This window comes from Onychomys torridus, chromosome 4 (genome assembly GCF_903995425.1).
Source record: "Onychomys torridus chromosome 4, mOncTor1.1, whole genome shotgun sequence".
Lineage (NCBI taxonomy): Eukaryota > Metazoa > Chordata > Mammalia > Rodentia > Cricetidae > Onychomys > Onychomys torridus.
Window position 1 is genome coordinate 136,421,561 of NC_050446.1, and position 17,740 is coordinate 136,439,300.

A 17,740-nucleotide genomic window follows, 5' to 3' on the forward strand; every position below is an offset into this window, starting at 1 on the left:
TCTGGGAGTTGCTTTTATTCATGAACCCAGTCATCTGGACCCAGACTGCTTCCTCAGTAGAAATAAGCAAAGATCTAAGAAAGCCAGGATGACAGTATAAGCAGCAAGGAATGAGTTGCTCAGCTCAAGGAACTGTGCCATGGCTCCACGTGCCAGATTTGTATAACAAAACATGATGACATGGGGCAGGCAGATGCTCTCAAAAGGCACAGCCATTGCTCCAGAGCAAGAAGCCTGTGCTTGGTGGACTATGACAGATGTTACCTATCTAATGTCTCCACAAGGAATTTTCCAACTTGAACTGCAAAGATGGCTTTGTCAGTTGTGTGTAGGGCAGCTCATAGTATTAAGTAGAGAATGTCCACCCCAGCTACTACCAACTGCTGGTGTTGCTCACCTCCCAGGTAGATGTGATCTTCTTTCAGGCAATTCTGGCTGTACCCATGCCTTCTGCTTTAGTGACTGGAAGCCTGGAGAAGAATGCCCCCAATCCCTATCCACAGCCCAAGAACTCAGACCTCTCTTGCCCCAGGGCCTGGGTGATGCTGGGGTCTGTGCCACACCCCCAGCCCCTTGGGTACTCAACTGTTCACATGGCAGCCAGGATATCCCAAGGCTGAGGGGTGGGGACTCTGTCCTCACAATTTACTAGTTAAGTCTCCCTGTACCGTGGCCTCACCTGTCCTGTTAGCTCTGGCAGGGTAGCTATGCACTCTGTTGTTGAGACTCTGGCCTGATGTCTACCCAACAACACCCTGTGGCTGCTCCTGCAGACCTCATGTATCTTGCAGGTCCCTCCTCCATTCAGCCTACTTAAGGTAACACCCCTTCTCTACTGTTGTTCACCTGTCCCCAGAACAGTGACCCCCGTCAAGAAAAAATGCTAAACAGCTGCCCTGTTCTGTGATTCTGGATCTTTCATATACAGTGTCTGAAGAGAGTCACATAATAAAATGGATAACTAGAAGAGAAAAACTTCTAGTACTGTACACTAACAAAACAATCCTTGGGCTGCTAGGGAAGCAAGCCTTTCTTCCATCATCTTTGTGTCCTAGTGGATAACTAATGATGGAAGACTGACCTTGCTTTTAGGTCCTGATTGTTTTCCCCAGTACTGGAGATTGAATCCAGGGCCTCACATATGCTGAGCACACCCTAGCCTCAGGTCCTAATCCCTCCACCCCCCCAGGATTTCTCTGTGTAGCTTCGTGCCTTTCCTGGACCTTGCTCTGTAGACCGCCTGCCTCTGCCCCTAATATTTTTTTTAATACAAATGTATACTATGGTGAAGATCTGTTGTGGGCTGAGCTGTTGAAGGCTCATAAGGCATTCTGTGGAGGGTGGAAAGAAAGTGGAGATTCTGAGTGCCACGGGAAGCCTTTAGTGGGTGTGTCCCAGTTTGCCTGCAGCTGTGTGGGGGAGGGGTTTATTTAGAATAGCTAGAAATAAAGGAGTGATGAGCCATTGTAAGGAAGGAGCCTCAGAAGCCTGCAGGTGAGGTGCAGCTGGGACCCACCCTAGTGCCTAGCTGGTGGTCATTGCTTAAATCCTTTGCCCAGGATTTCAAGGTCAGTGACCACCTTCACTGCCCCTAGTGCTATCACCAGCTCAGTTCTGCTCCAAAGATCCATTTTAAAGTTGACTGCCCTAAAGTTTTACTGTCTTTGCATTTGGTTATAGATTGATCCCTAATTTTTACTAGACCATTTCACAGCCCTATGAGGTCTTTCATCACTATCCCCCAGGACTTTGTAGCAAGGACCAGAGACCCCATACGTACTGCTCTGAAAGTTACTAAAGGCAGGTCTGGGACCACAATCCCCCAGGGAATTCTCTCACCCAGCCGGAAGTCCCAGTGGTAAGCCTGGGGCTGCGGAGCTGGAAGGTCCCTGGCCCTGCCTCCCCAGACATCAGTAGGGCGGGACTCAATTCCGGGGGCGACACGTCCTAGGAGAGCTAGACGGAAGCACTGGGACTGACACGTGGACTTGGGCGGTGCTGCCCTGTGGGTTGGCCTAGGCCTGAAGGGAGGGCACGGTACTGGGGCACAACGGTGCCCATGCCATCTCAGCGCTCCAGCCTGATGCAGTCAACACCAGAGGAGGCCGGCAAGACCCCATCTGCGGCAGCAGAGGATACACAATGGTCCAGGTGAATAGGGATGTGGGTGGTGCTGGGGGCAAGGAGGACATTTACATTTAGGGAGACACAACTTTACGGGACCAGAGTTCAGGGAGCACCAGACTCTAGGGGCGCCTCCCAGGCTCTCTGTATGTAACCTGCCACCCTCACTTCTGGAACTGGCATGCTCCTCTTAGCTGCCCAAGAAGAGGGACAACATAGATGCTCAACCATGCCAAGTAAAGGGACCCTCCTCTTCTAATCAAATACCAAAATCTGGCAAATTGCTCCTTCGCCCCTCTCCCTGCCAGTATTCTGAGGTCAGGGACACTTGGTGGATGCAATGGGCTAAACAGATGCTCACAGCCTAGGGATCCAAGCAGCACCTATGTGTCAGAGAGGCAGGTCCTGAGTTCACAAGGCTTCTAAACTAAGAAGGGAAACAGCAGTTACCATCTTCATTCATACTCCATTCCTACTGTTTCCATTGCCCTCCAGACAAGTAGCCTCACAGAAACCAGGTGTAAGAGGGTGGCATCTGGCTACAGGACCACAGTGAGAGGGTTCAAATGGGAGCCCAAAAGAGGAGATTCAGAGTACAAAAAGCTCACACCCTGCTCCGGTTCCTGAGGTCCCCAGGTAGAGGTGCTGGACCCAGGGCCTTGGCATCTACCAGTCACCTCAGGTGAGAGCCCTGCATCTACTGGGAGGAATTTCAGGGTCCTTCTAGAGCAGCTGAAAGGCACAGTAGGAGGTTATGGAGAGGCACAGAACGAACCAGATCTCAATCCTGCCAGTGGCAATTAGGGGAGGGCCGGAAGAGGAGCATTGTGTGCCTGCTCTTACTAGCGCTCTCTCGCTCTCTGGTTTGCTACCTCCCACCCTACCCCATGTTTATCCCAATGACTCTGCTTCACCTGGCCCCTGGAGGCAACACGGCCTTCTGAGAACTCTGAACTGTTCTGCCAATTTTGCTGTAGGTTACAATTTAATGGCTCTGGTTGGCCCTTGTCTTTACTGCTCTCCCTGTGTGCATGCTCCAGTCACCTTTGGCAGAGGTAGTGGCTGAGAATTCTGGGGGATTTTGCAGGGTCAAGGTCACTCTCAACTTAAGTGAGGGTAACAGTAACAGCAATAAGTACTCTGTCTGCCTCCCATCTCTTCCAGTCCTCTTTGTGACTTGGGAGGCAATGCTCTCCTCAGCAAATTTTGGGGTGTGGGGAGGTTGGTGGAGGCTGTTAGGAAGATATGGTACCAGGGTACACTTTGGTCTGTCTGGTGCCCTGGCCACTGGTGCCAGCACATTCCCCCTTTCTGAACTAAGGGCCATGTGACCACCTGTTTGCTCAACCCCGGATGCTCTGCACAGGCCATCTACAGGAAGCCAAGGCTGCAGAAGTCAAGGAGGAAGTATAATGCCTGTTGAGAGTGCCAGCCTGAGCTCTGGCTCCAATCGGGCAGGTGGAGCTTTTCAGGCAATCCTGACCCAAGCTCCTGGTCCTAAAGAGCTCTCAGCAAGATGAGGGATCTTGGACCTGAGGTTCTAATTAGTCTTCAGCAGCTGGCCTGGTAGGACCTCACCAGGAGGACTTTGATGTTGCCTAGGCTTTTTCTGAACTCTCATTGCCATCAGGAAGCTAGAGACACCTCTCATTTGGAAGGTGTGGGTCTAACTGGCTTTGTGCTTCTAACTAGTTTCTAGCAATAACAGGGCTGGGCAACCATAAGTGTACCTAGGGAAGAGTAGCATATTGGGTGGGTCTCTCGAGCACAGTGACTCTGCTGCTTTAGTCACATAAAGGAATAAAGCTCCTTTTTAAAGACACCTTTGGATTGTGTGGGTGAGTTAGTGTTGCTCCCGTGCTCCTGCTGTGATCCTTGTGCCTCCAGTCAGCTGAAACAAGCTACCTGTATTGCATATAGAGTCCTCACCTAGGAGTGGGCTTCTACAAATGGGACAACACTTTAGGGCAAGCAGGACACTTTCTAGGGCAGCTTTAATGCTTGACTGTTCACCTGTGTTTTCAATAATCCAGTAGCAATATTTGCTCAGGACACTGTCCTGACCAGAAATGAAAATACAATTGGGAAGTGGGGGTTGCTGTGTTCTGGGCTCTTACTGGGAAGAAGAGCAGACTCTTGAGGAGATAGGAGGGGAAGACTCAGAAACCCAGCTCCCAGAGGCCTGAGAAAGAACCAAGCTACACTATGCCATGTACCTGTGGCACCAGCTAATGGGGACAACACCTTTCTTGAACCAACTGCTGGCAGTTTCCCCAACTAATAAGCTTCATACCCACTGAATTCACATGGAGTCTTGCCAGATGATGACCCCCTCCTGCCTGTTAGCCTATCCACGCCTTGTCTTCTCTATGAAAAAAAGTAGTATCTGGGGATCCCAGCCTGAAAGTAGCTTGAGCTCTTGAGTCTTCCCCCTCAACCAGCAGGGAACTTGTTGACATCATGTTGGGTAAGCTCCCAGCTTGCTGCCCTCCTCAGTGCCTAGGGTCCCCAGATGGGTGGCAGAGGACTCAGCTCTTCTTGGACCTACTCAAGCAGTCCCTTCCTGACTCAGGTCCAGAGGTCCTTGCCGCACAGTGGACACCACATTGGCCATTACTAGAGCAGACCTCAGAAGTATCCACCTCCCTCGACCTCTGTGGAAGATGCTTGGCACTCTAGCCTGGGGACTGCTGCTGGTCCCCAGGCCGCCACACATCTTTTGGGGAGTACAGGGTATAACACCCCCAGGAGCCCATCTCGCCTGCTGCCTGTCTCACTGTTAGCCTTACCCTACCCTTTGAGGCCCATGCTACCTACTTCCCCTGCTAGACACTGATCACACAATTTGGGTTCCTGGCTTATGGCTCTAAGTCTTCTCTCTGCTGTTTTATTTTTACTTTGCTGCTCCCATGAGCTGTCCATTCTGCCTTCTGGCCCTCACCTTTGATTCTGCTCCTGTTTGCCTGTGACTCTGTCTAGCACTTAACCTATGGGTTCTGAACCTAGCCCAGCTGCAACCTTGGGTCCCCCAAACCTAGTGCTCTAGCTGGATATCTGCTAGTTTGTCTCTTCCCTGCTCTATTTGTGCCTGTATTGAAGGGGTGGCTAGTGTCAGTCATTTGCCTCAAGACTGTAGCCCACTTCCAAAGGACTTGTGTCCAGTTATGCCACTCTCCCGTCTGCCCCCTCACAGAAAAGGTGTCCTCCCTCAAGCCCTCCCTCTTTCTTCTTATTGAGCACCCACTTCCCTAGACCTCAAACCCATTTCATATTTTAAAAATCAACTGTAGTTTTCTTCTAGAATCCTCGTGAGGATAGTTATGCAGAATCCCCAAACATCCTAACCCACATTCTCCATTGCTGTCCTAGATGGAGGGTGTGCTCATCACTATTCATGAGTCATTGTGGATATTCTAGTGGCTGATGACAGGCTGGCCAGTGCTGTGTAGAGTATTCATGTTGATATTTGTTGTGCAGGGTGTCTTTAAGAGGAGGTTCACATGTGCCAAGGGCCATTTTCCACTGTCCTGCTTTGGCAGTATCAGGTCAAGTTTGCCTACTCAAACAATAAACTCTTACAAAAAAGAATCTGCTTGCCAGGTCACCATACACAGAGACAGGAAAGCAAGTCTCAAATCCACCTCCCACTAGTGACATGGCTCAGTGATTGAGTACTTGCCCAGCAAGAGTGAGATCTTAGGTTTGATTTGAAGAAGGAGAAGGAGAAATTAAGTAGCAGCAGATAGCAGCACACACCTTTAAAAACATGGCAGAAGGATCTCTGTGAGTTGAGGCCAGCCTGGTCTACATAGTGAGCTCTGGGACAAAATAGAGAGACTTGTCTTTAAAAAGGAGAAGCACCAGCAAGCTAGTTAGTAGCTTAGACCTGTAAATCTAGCACTCAGAAGGTTGAAGCAAGGGGATTGCTTTGAGTCTGAAGTCACCCTAAGCTTCATCATTCTAGGCTAGTCTGCACAGTAAGATGGAGGCTGGGCAGGGAGAGAGAGAGCACTTTGCTTGCTACCCTTCCATCCAGCTAAGCCCACCAGCCTACCATGTGACCTTAAATATACCAGGAAGTTAATTATCTTCAAAGCTCTTCTCAGGAAGCATGTACTTGGCCCCATATTTGGGTCACATATCTCTCAAGAGATCCTTTCTTAGTTGGAAGCCTAGCCAGGGTCTGTTCCCCCGCTGAGGCTGTTTGCCTTCCCACTCTCTGATGTACAACAAACCCCACACAAGTGGGAGCCCTGAGCTCCCAGTTGCACTGCTGTGTGGAATCTCACTGCCCATAAACCTTGCTCTGCCCGAATTCCTCCAGTGTAAATTACCCCACAGTTTTATATGCCTCCCTTTCTGGGAAGGCTCAAGAGCTTTCCTGGGGACCTTTGAGGGCTGACTGTACTGGGAGTCTTCTGCTCCCCCTGAACCTTACCTTCTTTGAGTTCCCCTACTTAGCGCATTGCCCTGAAGGTTGTTAGCTCTCTGCTAGTTCTGGATCCCTTTCTGAATCCCTGTGGTCAATAAGAGGCTTGAGAATATGGGTAATGCTAGTGTCTGGTCCTCAACTTGGGATCCTGGTGTGGTCCTGGCAGCCAGAAGTATGGACCCAGGCTCTGAGCCTTGTGAATGTGCTGTCATGTATTTAAGAGCCCACGTCCTGGGGGCTCTTGTACTATTTTTAGCCCCTGTGTTTAGTATTGGCCTTATCTTCTAGAAGTCAGTGCCAAACTCCCCACCAAAGAGGTTATCTTAATTCCCAACCTTACTATATGCATGACTCCATTCTGGAAGGTATCTGAGTGATCAAAACTGTCTTTGGGCTCTCTTCAGTTCCTGACCTCTCTCTGTGTCTCACAGGCCTGAGTGCCAGGCATGGACAGGGATGCTACTCCTGGGCACCTGTCTGCTGTACTGCGCTCGAGTTACCATGCCCATCTGCACTGTTGCCATGAGCCAGGACTTCGGCTGGAACAAGAAGGAGGCTGGTATCGTGCTCAGCAGCTTCTTCTGGGGCTACTGCCTGACTCAGGTGGTGGGCGGCCACCTTGGGGATCGGTAACCAACCCCCCTCTTCCCACTGCTCAGGCTTGAAGGGGGGCCATCACCTGGGTGCCTCAGAGAGGCAGTATGGTCAGTTCCGCCCTTGCACACAGGAGAGGAGAGGCCAGTGGGGGAGGAGCTCAACAAATATTTGGGAAGAGGCTTAACCTTTAGGAATAGGAGGTCAGGTGTGGCAGCCCTAAGGCAGTGGGTACAGAAACATGAAACAGACAGGCTAAACTCAGTCCCGTACACAGCACTCAGCCCCTCCTTTATAGGACAGGTCGCTGCAGTACCCACCACAAGGCTCTGTACAGTGGTTAGTGATGATGCTCCCTCAGCCCTCTCAAAAGGTACTTCATCCTGTCCCCATGTCTCCTCCAGCATCGGAGGTGAGAAGGTCATCTTGCTGTCAGCTTCCACCTGGGGCTTCATTACTGCTGTCACACCACTGCTTGCCCACCTTGGCAGTGGCCACCTGGCCTTCATGACATTCTCTCGAATCCTTACTGGTCTGCTCCAAGGTAAGGGCCATCTCCAGCTTCCTCCTTCTGATGGTGCCATTCAACCTTGCCAGGAAAGGGTGGAGAGAGCACTGTGCATACCTGTGTGCCTATATCCTTTGCTCAAAAGTCTGTTCTAGGGGTTGGGGATTTAGCTCAGTGGTAGAGCGCTTGCCTAGCAAGCGCAAGGCCCTGGGTTCAATCCTTAGCTCCACAAAAAAAAAAAAAAAAAAGTCTGTTCTATATAACTAAGATATTTATTTGAATGACAGCCTGTGACTATTCACTCAGGACAGGGATGGGGGGAGGGTGTTGCCATATCTTAGTTACCTGTGGACGGGGAGAGAGAGAGAGAGAGAGAGAGAGAGAGAGAGAGAGAGAGAGAGATGATGGAGTTACCCAACTCCATGGCTCTCCTACCCGAGGTGGTGGGTCTTTGGCCTCTGGTGAGGTCCCAGGTCTCATGCTCTCAAGGAACAAGAACTGCCTTCTAAGGAGCCCCATTTTCTGACATAGTGATAAAAAGTTCCAAAGGGGAAGCAGGCTGGTAGTACCTGCCTCCCCATTGTGAGTAATAACAACAGGGAAGCTATAGATGCCTATTACCACAGCCACAAAGGGACCTTTCTAGGAGTCTCTCCAGACTGGGATTTAAAACCCTCTAGAATGAAGAGAATACTCAAGCTTTTTTATTTATTTTGAGACAAGGTCTCACTATGTGTAGCTCTGGCTGGCCCAGAACTCACTATGTAAACCAGACTGGCCTCAAAGTTTTAAAGATCTGCCTGCCTCTGCCTCCTGAGTGCTGGGATTGGAGTTGTGTATCCTTCTATTTCCAAGCTTTTAAGCTGTCTATAAACAAAAGGAGAAACTCTCCAAAGAAGAGTGGGTAGAGGTGCTTTCCTGGAAAGGCACATTGTATACGTGGCACACACATGGAAGTGTCTGAGGGTGCCAGAGCATAGGTGAGAATCTTCTGTGTAGTCTGTGTGTGCACACATAAATATGTTAGTGGGAGGGCTAACAAGTGTCTCTGGGGAGCCGATGTGGGGCATATAAGTGTGTGTACATGCACAATAGCCTGAGGACCGGGTAGTATGCCTGGGGCAGAGGTATTTTGAAGTAGAGTGTTCTCCAAGGGATGTTTTACACCACTCTGTAGAACTCTCACCCTGAATTAATTTGGTTACTTACCTAAATGTTGCCAAAAGCCCAGCCCTGCTGGTCCCTTACAGCCCAGTGAGGTAATGGAAAGGAGACATGGACGTCCTCTGGATTCACAGCCTGAACTCAAGTGGTGTCCTGACCCTCACCAGTTCTCTCTGGGCACCTGGTGACAGCATTCTCTGCTTGTTTTAGGTGTTTACTTCCCGGCCCTGACTAGCCTGCTGTCCCAGAGAGTTCAGGAGAGTGAAAGGGCCTTTACGTATAGCACCGTGGGTGCTGGCTCCCAGTTCGGGTAAGGCCCCACCTTCCAGGGGTTCAGGAAGTTTCCACCTGAGCCCTCAAGGTCCATTCCTCAAGTCCAGCCGAGATGGTCAGTGTAGAGGTGCTTGAAAACTCTGTTGGCTAGTGCTAGGTTCCAATGGCTGGTTGCTGTCCCTCAATTCTCTGAGAAGTGCTACATTTGTTGCCGCCACAAAACAACTGACAAGAAGCAAATAAGGAGACAAGATTTACTTTAGCTCGAAGTTTTGAGGGTACAGTCTATCATGCAGGGAAATCATGACAGCAGGAATATGAGGCAGCTGGACACATTGCATCACTGTCAGAGCTGAGAGATACATGTTGATACTCAGTTCCCTTTTGGAGGGGGGGTTGGTTTTTGTTTGGTTTGAGACAAAGTTTCACTGTGTGTCCTGGCTGGCCTGGAACTCACAGAGACATCCCTTGCCTCTGCCTCCTGAGACCTGGCATTAAAGGTGTCTGCCACCACAACAGCTCCGGCTAGGACCTCAGCCTATGGTTTGGTGCTGCCAACACTCAGGATAGTTCTTCCTTCCTCTCCAAGTTTAACCTTTCTGGAAATACCTTTATAGACACATCCAGAGGTGTGTTTCTATGATGATTCTAAATCTTGTCAAGTTGACAATAAAGGTTAACCATCACAGCATGTCTCTGCCTTTCTGGATGCTGTAAGCTAGGGCTCTGGCATGTGGACTGGGTGAGCACTTGCTTTACCCTAGGGGAGCCAGAGGCTGCCTCACCCTCTGTGAGATATCCCTATGTAAGCATGCATGGAGGAAGGGCCACTAACTGGTATGTTGGGTGGGCTCCTGGGAGGTTAATGGGGACTTTCTGAAACATCCAGGCTTGGATCTACTGTTGCTGAATTCAGGATAGGGAGTGGGGAAAGTGGGAACACAGAGGCCACCTGTGTGAGGGGCCAACTCTGCTGATTAGGGTGGCCTGATTTAACACTAAGAGCACAGTTCACATTGTGAAGTGTGAATGTCAAAGAAACAATAGGGCTCAAATTCTACAGAGGGGTCCAGCATACATCTTCAATCCCAGTTCTGGTGTCTTGCACAGCAGACAGGGTTCTATGCATGGCCAGGAGGGATGGGGATAGAAAGTGCTGCCCCACCAGGGTAGAGTCCTGCCCCAGGTGCTGTGCCTGGGGCACAGATGAACACACAGGAGGAAGAAAGACAGCTCAGCCTCACACCAGAGCCCAGTGTGCTCTCTCTCTTGGATGAGTGCACAGGGTGAAAGGTGGAGGGTGGAGGGTGAGGCAAAAGTACCATTTATTGCATCTGGGACCATAGTACCCTGGAGCCAAAGGGAAAGGGAAAGCTGTGGGCTTGGTGCTAGCAATCATGCTTTTGTACTTAGAAGTTATTCTGGAATATTATCCTTTATAACACATGGAGAAAAAGAAAGAAGGAAGGAGTATTTTCATATTTTCATTTCAGTGTTTCCTAAACTATCCTTTTTTTTTTTTTTTTTTAAGCTGAGAACCAAACCCAGGGCCTTGTGCTTGCTAGGCAAGTGCTCTACCACTGAGCTAAATCCCCAACCCCTAAGCTATCCTTTTATCATTACCTTTTTTCTCCCAAGCATTCACATGACAAATTGTACCCCAATTTGAAGGTCTAGAAGAAAGAAATGAGAAACGAAGCAGCAGTAGCTCCTGTGCTGAGTCTCCTTAGCTGCTCCCAGATTCCCTTTGCCCCAACTGTCCCACCTCCAGTCTCTCTGAAGAGCAAAATAGATGAGGCAGGCCATCTGAATAGCTTCTTGCCCTCAGGGCTTAACTCATTTGTGGACAGCCACCGGGGTCACTACAGCACTCCTCTGTATCTCCCAGGACCCTGGTGACTGGGGGCGTGGGCTCAGTGCTCCTGGACTGGTGTGGATGGCAGAGTGTCTTCTACTTCTCCGGTGGTCTCACCTTGCTCTGGGTGTACTGTGTGTACAGGTACCTGCTGAATGAGAAAGGTAACTGCAGCCATGCAGGCCAGTCCTTGTGCCTCCTCCCTCCCAACAGTGCTGCAAACATCTGTTGCATGAACTTTTTCTGGGAAGAGTGAATAAATATGTACTTCTCCCAGACAGAGCACCACCACCAACAGATCAAAGAAATGATTTCACTCAAGTCTAGCTTGGTTTTACCCCAGCATGGGTGGAGTCCCCTTCTTACCTTAATCCCCCCAAGCCACTTGTAGCTGGGGCAATACTACAAAAAGCACAGGCGAGTGGGTGGTGGTAGTGCATGCCTACAATCCCAGCACTTGGGAGGCAGAAACAGGCATATCTCTGAGTTTGAGGCCAGCCTGGTCTACATGATGGCCAGGGCTACACAGAGGGTAGGGGGTGAGGGTGGGAGTAAGGGGGGAGCATAGGCAAGCGTGGCTGGAATCTCAGGTTAGGATCTAGTATCAGTAGGCTCCATATTGAAGGTATCTTTGTGGGTAATCATAGCTGCCTGGTGAAGAGAGTAATGACCAGCTCAAAAACCTAAGTACTGATCCCTTAGCTGGCCCCAGCCCTGGATTCTCATCATATTGTTCCATCGAGGCTAAGGCTGACATAGGGAATCTAGCAGGTGAAAGCAGGTGGTAGGATTAGGCTGAGTCTTCAGGTAGCAAGAAGAGGCCTCAGAGGGACTTCAGGCACAGGTACAAGTTAGACATAGAACTGTACTCTCATGGGTGGTGCCTCCTGATAGCCACTTCTTAGAAGGGTGTTGCCTCCTGATAGTCACTCCTTAGAAGGGATGGTAAGATGCACCCTGACTCCTCTGCCTAGCAGCTCCTAAATGGCTGCTGTGTTAGGGACAGACATGGGCTGCCTGGTTCCTGAGAGCTTTCACTGTGAAATCATTTGTTCCCCTAGACCTTGTTCTGGCCCTGGGTGTCCTGGCACAAGGCCTGCCTATGGCCAAGCCCTCCAAAGTGCCCTGGAGACAACTCTTCCGGAAGCCCTCTGTCTGGTGAGCTAGGGTTGGCATGGCCAGGTAGAGCATGGGTGAGGACAGGGCATGGGGCAAAGCAACCACTGTTGCATGGAGCTAGCTATGCTTGGCAAGACCCAGTCCTGACACTCCAGCAAATGCCCCATGTTTCAGAGGGTAGGGCCTTGGTGTCCTGGGGGAAGGACTGGGTCCCACATGGAATCAGTGTCAGGAGTGACTGGCAGTTGGGTAGAACCCTGAGCCTGGTGTCCCACACAGGGCGGCAGTCTGCTCCCAGCTGTCCTCGGCTTGCTCCTTCTTCATTCTACTCTCCTGGCTACCCACCTTCTTCGAGGAGACCTTCCCCCACTCCAAGGTGGGTAATGATGCCTGGGTCCTCACAGGGTAAAGAGGGCAAAGCTTGGGCTGTAAAGGCCCTTGTGTGTGGGGGTGGTAACACCCTTTGCTTGGTAACTCATCACTGTATGGGCTTCAGGCCTTGAGATGACAGTCCATTGGGAACAGACATTTGTTCAAGGCTATGAGAGTTACACCTTGTAATAGCTGTAGCTACCTCAGCCCAAGAGAGCTCTCTCAGGGCTGGCTAGTTAATCTGCTGATGGCACATCTAAGTGAGACCTGTGAACACCAGAGTTCTTGGACTATAAACTCCCAGGCAGACTGGCCTGGCTCTAGCCCTATAACAAAAAGGAGAGCATGTGGGGAATATGGCTTCTGGAGTTAGCCATTAGAGGACTCAATACTTGCCCAGGGGGCTGGTAATGGGCTGTTAAGGCCTGTCCTCCTGGGAACCTCTGCTCTTAGGCCCAGCCTATGGGTGGGCAGAGCTCCACTGACACGGTGAACCTGGGGTGGTCCTCTTGCCTGGGTGTCATCCAGAGGCTAGGTGCCACCCTGGCCACCGTTGAGTTGCACCTCTCCCTGCAGGGCTGGGTCTTCAATGTAGTGCCCTGGCTGCTGGCAATTCCTGCTAGTCTATTCAGTGGCTTCCTATCTGATCGCCTCATCAGTCAGGGTGAGTGTTGGGGAAAATTGTCACGGGTAATCCACAGCCTCAGGGATCTCACTCCCCTCTGGCAATGCAGCTGCATCACTGGGGAAAGGCCATACCACCATCCTGTGTCAGACAGACAGACCATCCTTTAGAGTCAGCTCAAGGAATGGGGCTGAGGAGCCATTGTATCTTCTGAGGTGTCCTCTTTAATGGGTAGGGTTGGGGACAGCAAGAGAATCCTAGTGAACATAATCCTGAACCCTCTTCAGGGAAAGGAAGGCATCTGGTGCGTCAACTGTCACAGGTACCCAGCTCTGCTCTTGAATCTTCCAGAGCTCAAGGGGCCATATTGCATGGCATCGGGCAGTGCCCTCACAGACTCAGGTGTAGAGGGCTTGCACATGTGTGCTCATTTTCAGGATACAGGTTTTCCTAATAGAAAGTAGCACATGTTCATTGTGGTAAGATAAGGTAATTTGAAGGAACTCAGAGAAACTGGACTAAGCTTGCCTGATAGCTGACACTTTTTGTAATGGCCCATGGGGCTGTCCTTCCATATTGCTACCCAAACTGCACCCCAGGAAACCCTCTGACACACATACTGAACATGGGAGGGTTCAAACCATGAAAGGGAGTCTCCTATCTTGAGCCCTGAGGTATTGCCCTGGGCACCCATATTCCTCTTCTGTGATTTTTGGCGGGACCCCATTGAGGACACATTTAAGAGTCACCCAGACAAGCTGATAGAAACTCATCTTGCGTCTTTCTCCTTGCTCAGGTTACAGAGTCATCACAGTGCGTAAGTTCATGCAGGTAGGAAAATCATTTGAATCCCTTGTCCTATTTTTCTATTATTATGATAAGGCACTGTGACTAAAGCAACTTATAGAAGAAAGAGTTTATTTGGAGCTTCTGGTTTCAGAGGGTTAGAGTCCAAGACCATCATGGTGAGGAGCATGGAAGCAGACAGGCATGGCCCTAGAGCAGAAGCTGAGAGCTCACATTTTGAGACACAACCACAAAGCAGAGAAGGAAACATGGTGTGGTTTTTTGAAACCTTAAAGCCCACCTCCTAGTGACATGCCTCCTCCAACAAGGCCACATCTAATCCTTCCCAAACAGTTCCACCAACTGGAGGCCAAGTATTCAAATATATGAATCTATGGGGCCATTCTAATTCAAATAACCACATCCTTCTAAGGACATCCCTACTTTGTTCTGGTCTCCTGGGACCTGAGGGTCCCAGATATGAGCTGGGAAAACTGTACCAAGTTTCATAGTCCCAGAAGCAGCACTTGCTCTTAGGCATTGGCAGGGTCAGCTCAGATTCAAAAGTCTGTGGGATATCAAACGATCAGAGGTCAATCCACATCAATAGGACCCAGAAAGGGGTTTCTGTAGATGGCCCCTGGAAGCTGCTCTGGGGTCAGTATTGGCTGATCTGAGAACCTTCTCTGAGTTCTGAACATGGTCTCCATTCTATGTGTTTAGGGCACATAGAGTAGGGAAGCCCCAGCCTAGGAGGAATTTTTAGGTAGAACCATCCTGATCTTGTTCAGAACACTAGGGATCCTTTGGGTGGAGCCAAGACAGGATGAGTCATATTGGCCAGCATGGCTCCTGGCCCCTCACCAGTCCTGTCCTGCAGGTGATGGGCCTTGGTCTATCGAGCATTTTTGCCTTGTGTCTGGGTCATACCACAAGCTTCCTCAAGGCTATTGTCTTTGCATCAGCTTCCGTTGGTTTCCAGACCTTCAATCACAGGTAAGAGTCCACGGGCTGCCGGGTTTTAGAGCATTCTGGCTCGGGCTTATGAAGGTGGAGTTAGGGAAAGCTTACCTTAATCTGTCACAGTGAGCAGATCTGAGTACTGAGCTAGGGTCATTCAAGAAAATAGGGATGCCCCCCCCCAGTACTGGGAGGAGGCCAGGAAGAGGGACGAACATAAACACCAGCTTGATGTCCCTCTGCAGTCTGTTCTTTTCTTTTTGCATATTTCCCCTTATTCCGAGCAATAGCAATCTTAATTAAGCATCTTTGGGTGCATTAGGAACCCAGTTCAAAGCTGTTTCAAATTAACGGACAGCAAGCCTCTTGAAGCATGCTTTTCTGGCCTTGTGTACACTCTCAGGAGCAGCTTCTGGTGTTGTATCAACAAGAGAGTGGGAGAGCTGGGGTGTGGGGTAGATGGTGTCAGCAGGCCTAGCAGCACCTGGCAGGTAGGGGCAGGGGCAGGTCTGAGTATCTTTTGGTGACTTATAACCCTCATTATGTGCTAGTAGCCCTTCAGGCCAAGCAGAGGTGGCCAAGCCTGTGGCCACTCACATGCCTTCCTTCCTGTTTCCTACAGTGGTATTTCAGTCAATATTCAGGACCTGGCCCCATCCTGTGCTGGTTTTCTGTTTGGTGAGCCACTTGCTTATCCCTATTTCATTCCCTACCCTTGCCAGTGGGCTATCCCGGGTGGTTGGGCTGTAGAGCAATAGGGGGTCTTCTCATGGTGTCTCTCCCCACAATTTCCTGTTTGCAGGTGTGGCCAACACTGCAGGGGCCTTGGCAGGTAAGGGGTGGCTCCAGGCCCAGGCCTAGAGGTTCTCTTGTTCTTTGGTTGGGTCAATTAGGACGTGAGCTTGGAGTTAAGGTAGAGCACAAACCCCAAGATGGCCCAGGGGGATCACAGCTGTGCCAGCTGAGGTGCCACTTGACTTGGGTAATGGTGGGAGACTCCCAAACCATTATCCCCTGACTGGTCCCTCCACTGAGTACCTGGGCTGACAGAGGCTCATTCTCTACCTTCTGCTTTGTTTCTCTTGGGTGGGACGTGGTGTGGGGGACACCATCAATATGTAATTTGTAATGGCCTGTGAGGTCTTTGTCCTCTGAGACTCCTGAGACTGAGTCTCCTGTGGCCTACAGCTCAGATTTTGAAACTTATCTCAGGGTCTTTGGGGTGTCTATAGTTTGCCCTGCTCTGCCCCTAGAGCTTACTGATATGTGGGGCCAGCTTCCCTGGAGCATCCGTCAGTCTCTGCCTCTCTTGTCCAGGTGTGATAGGCGTGTGTCTGGGTGGCTACCTGATTGAGGCCACTGGCTCCTGGACGTGTGTTTTCAACTTGGTGGCAATCATCAGCAACCTGGGACTGGGCACCTTTCTGGTGTTTGGGAAGGCCCAGAGGGTGGACCTGACCCCTACTCATGAGGACCTCTAGCTCCCTGACTATCCACTCCCACCCAGGACCCTGATGTCAGCAGCCTAAGGACAGCAACTCTGTTGATGAAACTCTGAATCTGCATCTCAGATGTATGAGCAGACAACAAAGACCATGGTCTCCTGGGGAACCCTAAAGGTGGAGACAGACACATGAACCCACACAGGCCCATGTCAGGAGTAGGGTCATGGCCTCTCTGAGCTTCAGTGTTCCCATCTGCTCGTCAGGACCATCCTGCCCTCCTCTCAGATGCAGTGGGACTGCTGCCTGCCTGCTATAATGAAAGCTGCATTACTGATGGGAGTCTTTCCCAGCTCCATTCCATGTGGGTTGTTTCTCTGATAAGTTTTCTCTGTGTTGAAGATATTTTGTGTGCTGGAAGATGTTCAGGAGCAGCTCTGACCCCCACCTATGCAAGCATCTTCCAACCTCCATCTTTCCAGTAGTGATAACCCAAGATGTCTATTGACATTCAACCATGTACCCATGATAAGACAGTCCCACAAGAACCACAGTGCTAGAGAAGCCATGGTTTCTGCTTCTCCCAGAAGTCAGGCTGCCACTCTAGCTGGACCAGTGTGCAGTAGGCCAGAGGTCCTTGCTTTCCTCGGCAGTCCCTCCATAGCCCCCATTTCCCTTCCTGTGAATCCCTCAGCACTACTGATGTGTCCTGGGTAGGTAGGTGCCTGACACTCCTTGGGCTCTGGCTGGACACTCCAGCTATCACAGACCCCAGAACATGGTGAAACCTTCCCCACTTTCTGGCCTTGTTTTTCTACCTCCCCTTTTATACTTGTGGAGCTGGTGGTTTGATGAACTGATAGTGAATTCTCCAAGATGCCTGTTTATATAGAGATTATCTTTATATATGGTGAATCTCACCAAAGCCTTATTTAAGTGAAAACTATTAAACTCTTTCAAAGAAGATTGTTATTTTATTCACCACCTTCTGTTGCATGACCTTTTACTGGGGAGACAAACAAACTTCTGTTCACCCATAGTAAGATCACTGATCACACACAAAATGATTCTACATAGCCAGGCACAGTGGCACACACCATTAATCCTAGCACTTGGGAGGCTGGTAGATCTCTGTATGAGTTGGAGGTCAGTCTGGTCTATGTAGTGAGTTTCAGGACAGCGAGGGCTATGTAGAGAGACCCTGTCTCAAAACAAAGCACAAACAAAAAGTGGTTCCACCCAAGTCTAACTTGGTTAAACTAATGAGTTTGTTTTTTGTTGTTTGTTGTTGTTGTTTTGTTTTGTTTTTGAGACAGAGTCTCACTGGGTAGCTCTGGCTGTCCTGGGAACTCATTATGTAGACCAGGCTGGCCTAGAACTCACAGAGATCCTCCTGCCTCTGCCTCTCAAGTGCTGGGGTTAAAGTCTTGTGCCACCCTGCCCGGTTTACCAATGAGTTTAATTGGATTTATTTACAGGAACATGG

At 50.2% G+C, this 17,740-nt stretch overlaps 1 protein-coding gene across 1 annotated transcript; it reads left to right on the plus strand.

Moving 5' to 3' along the window:
* Positions 1-1,972: 1,972 nt before the first annotated feature.
* On the plus strand, positions 1,973-17,169 carry Slc17a9 (solute carrier family 17 member 9). The gene is made up of 13 exons (XM_036185808.1): positions 1,973-2,151; positions 6,988-7,185; positions 7,555-7,694; positions 9,033-9,132; positions 10,984-11,114; positions 12,012-12,108; positions 12,349-12,445; positions 13,018-13,105; positions 13,863-13,897; positions 14,733-14,848; positions 15,435-15,490; positions 15,615-15,644; positions 16,130-17,169. Exons 1-13 carry the CDS (start codon positions 2,060-2,062, stop codon positions 16,291-16,293), a joined length of 1,344 nt encoding a protein of 447 aa, XP_036041701.1. The 5' UTR covers positions 1,973-2,059; the 3' UTR covers positions 16,294-17,169.
* The last annotated feature ends 571 nt before the right edge of the window (positions 17,170-17,740 follow it).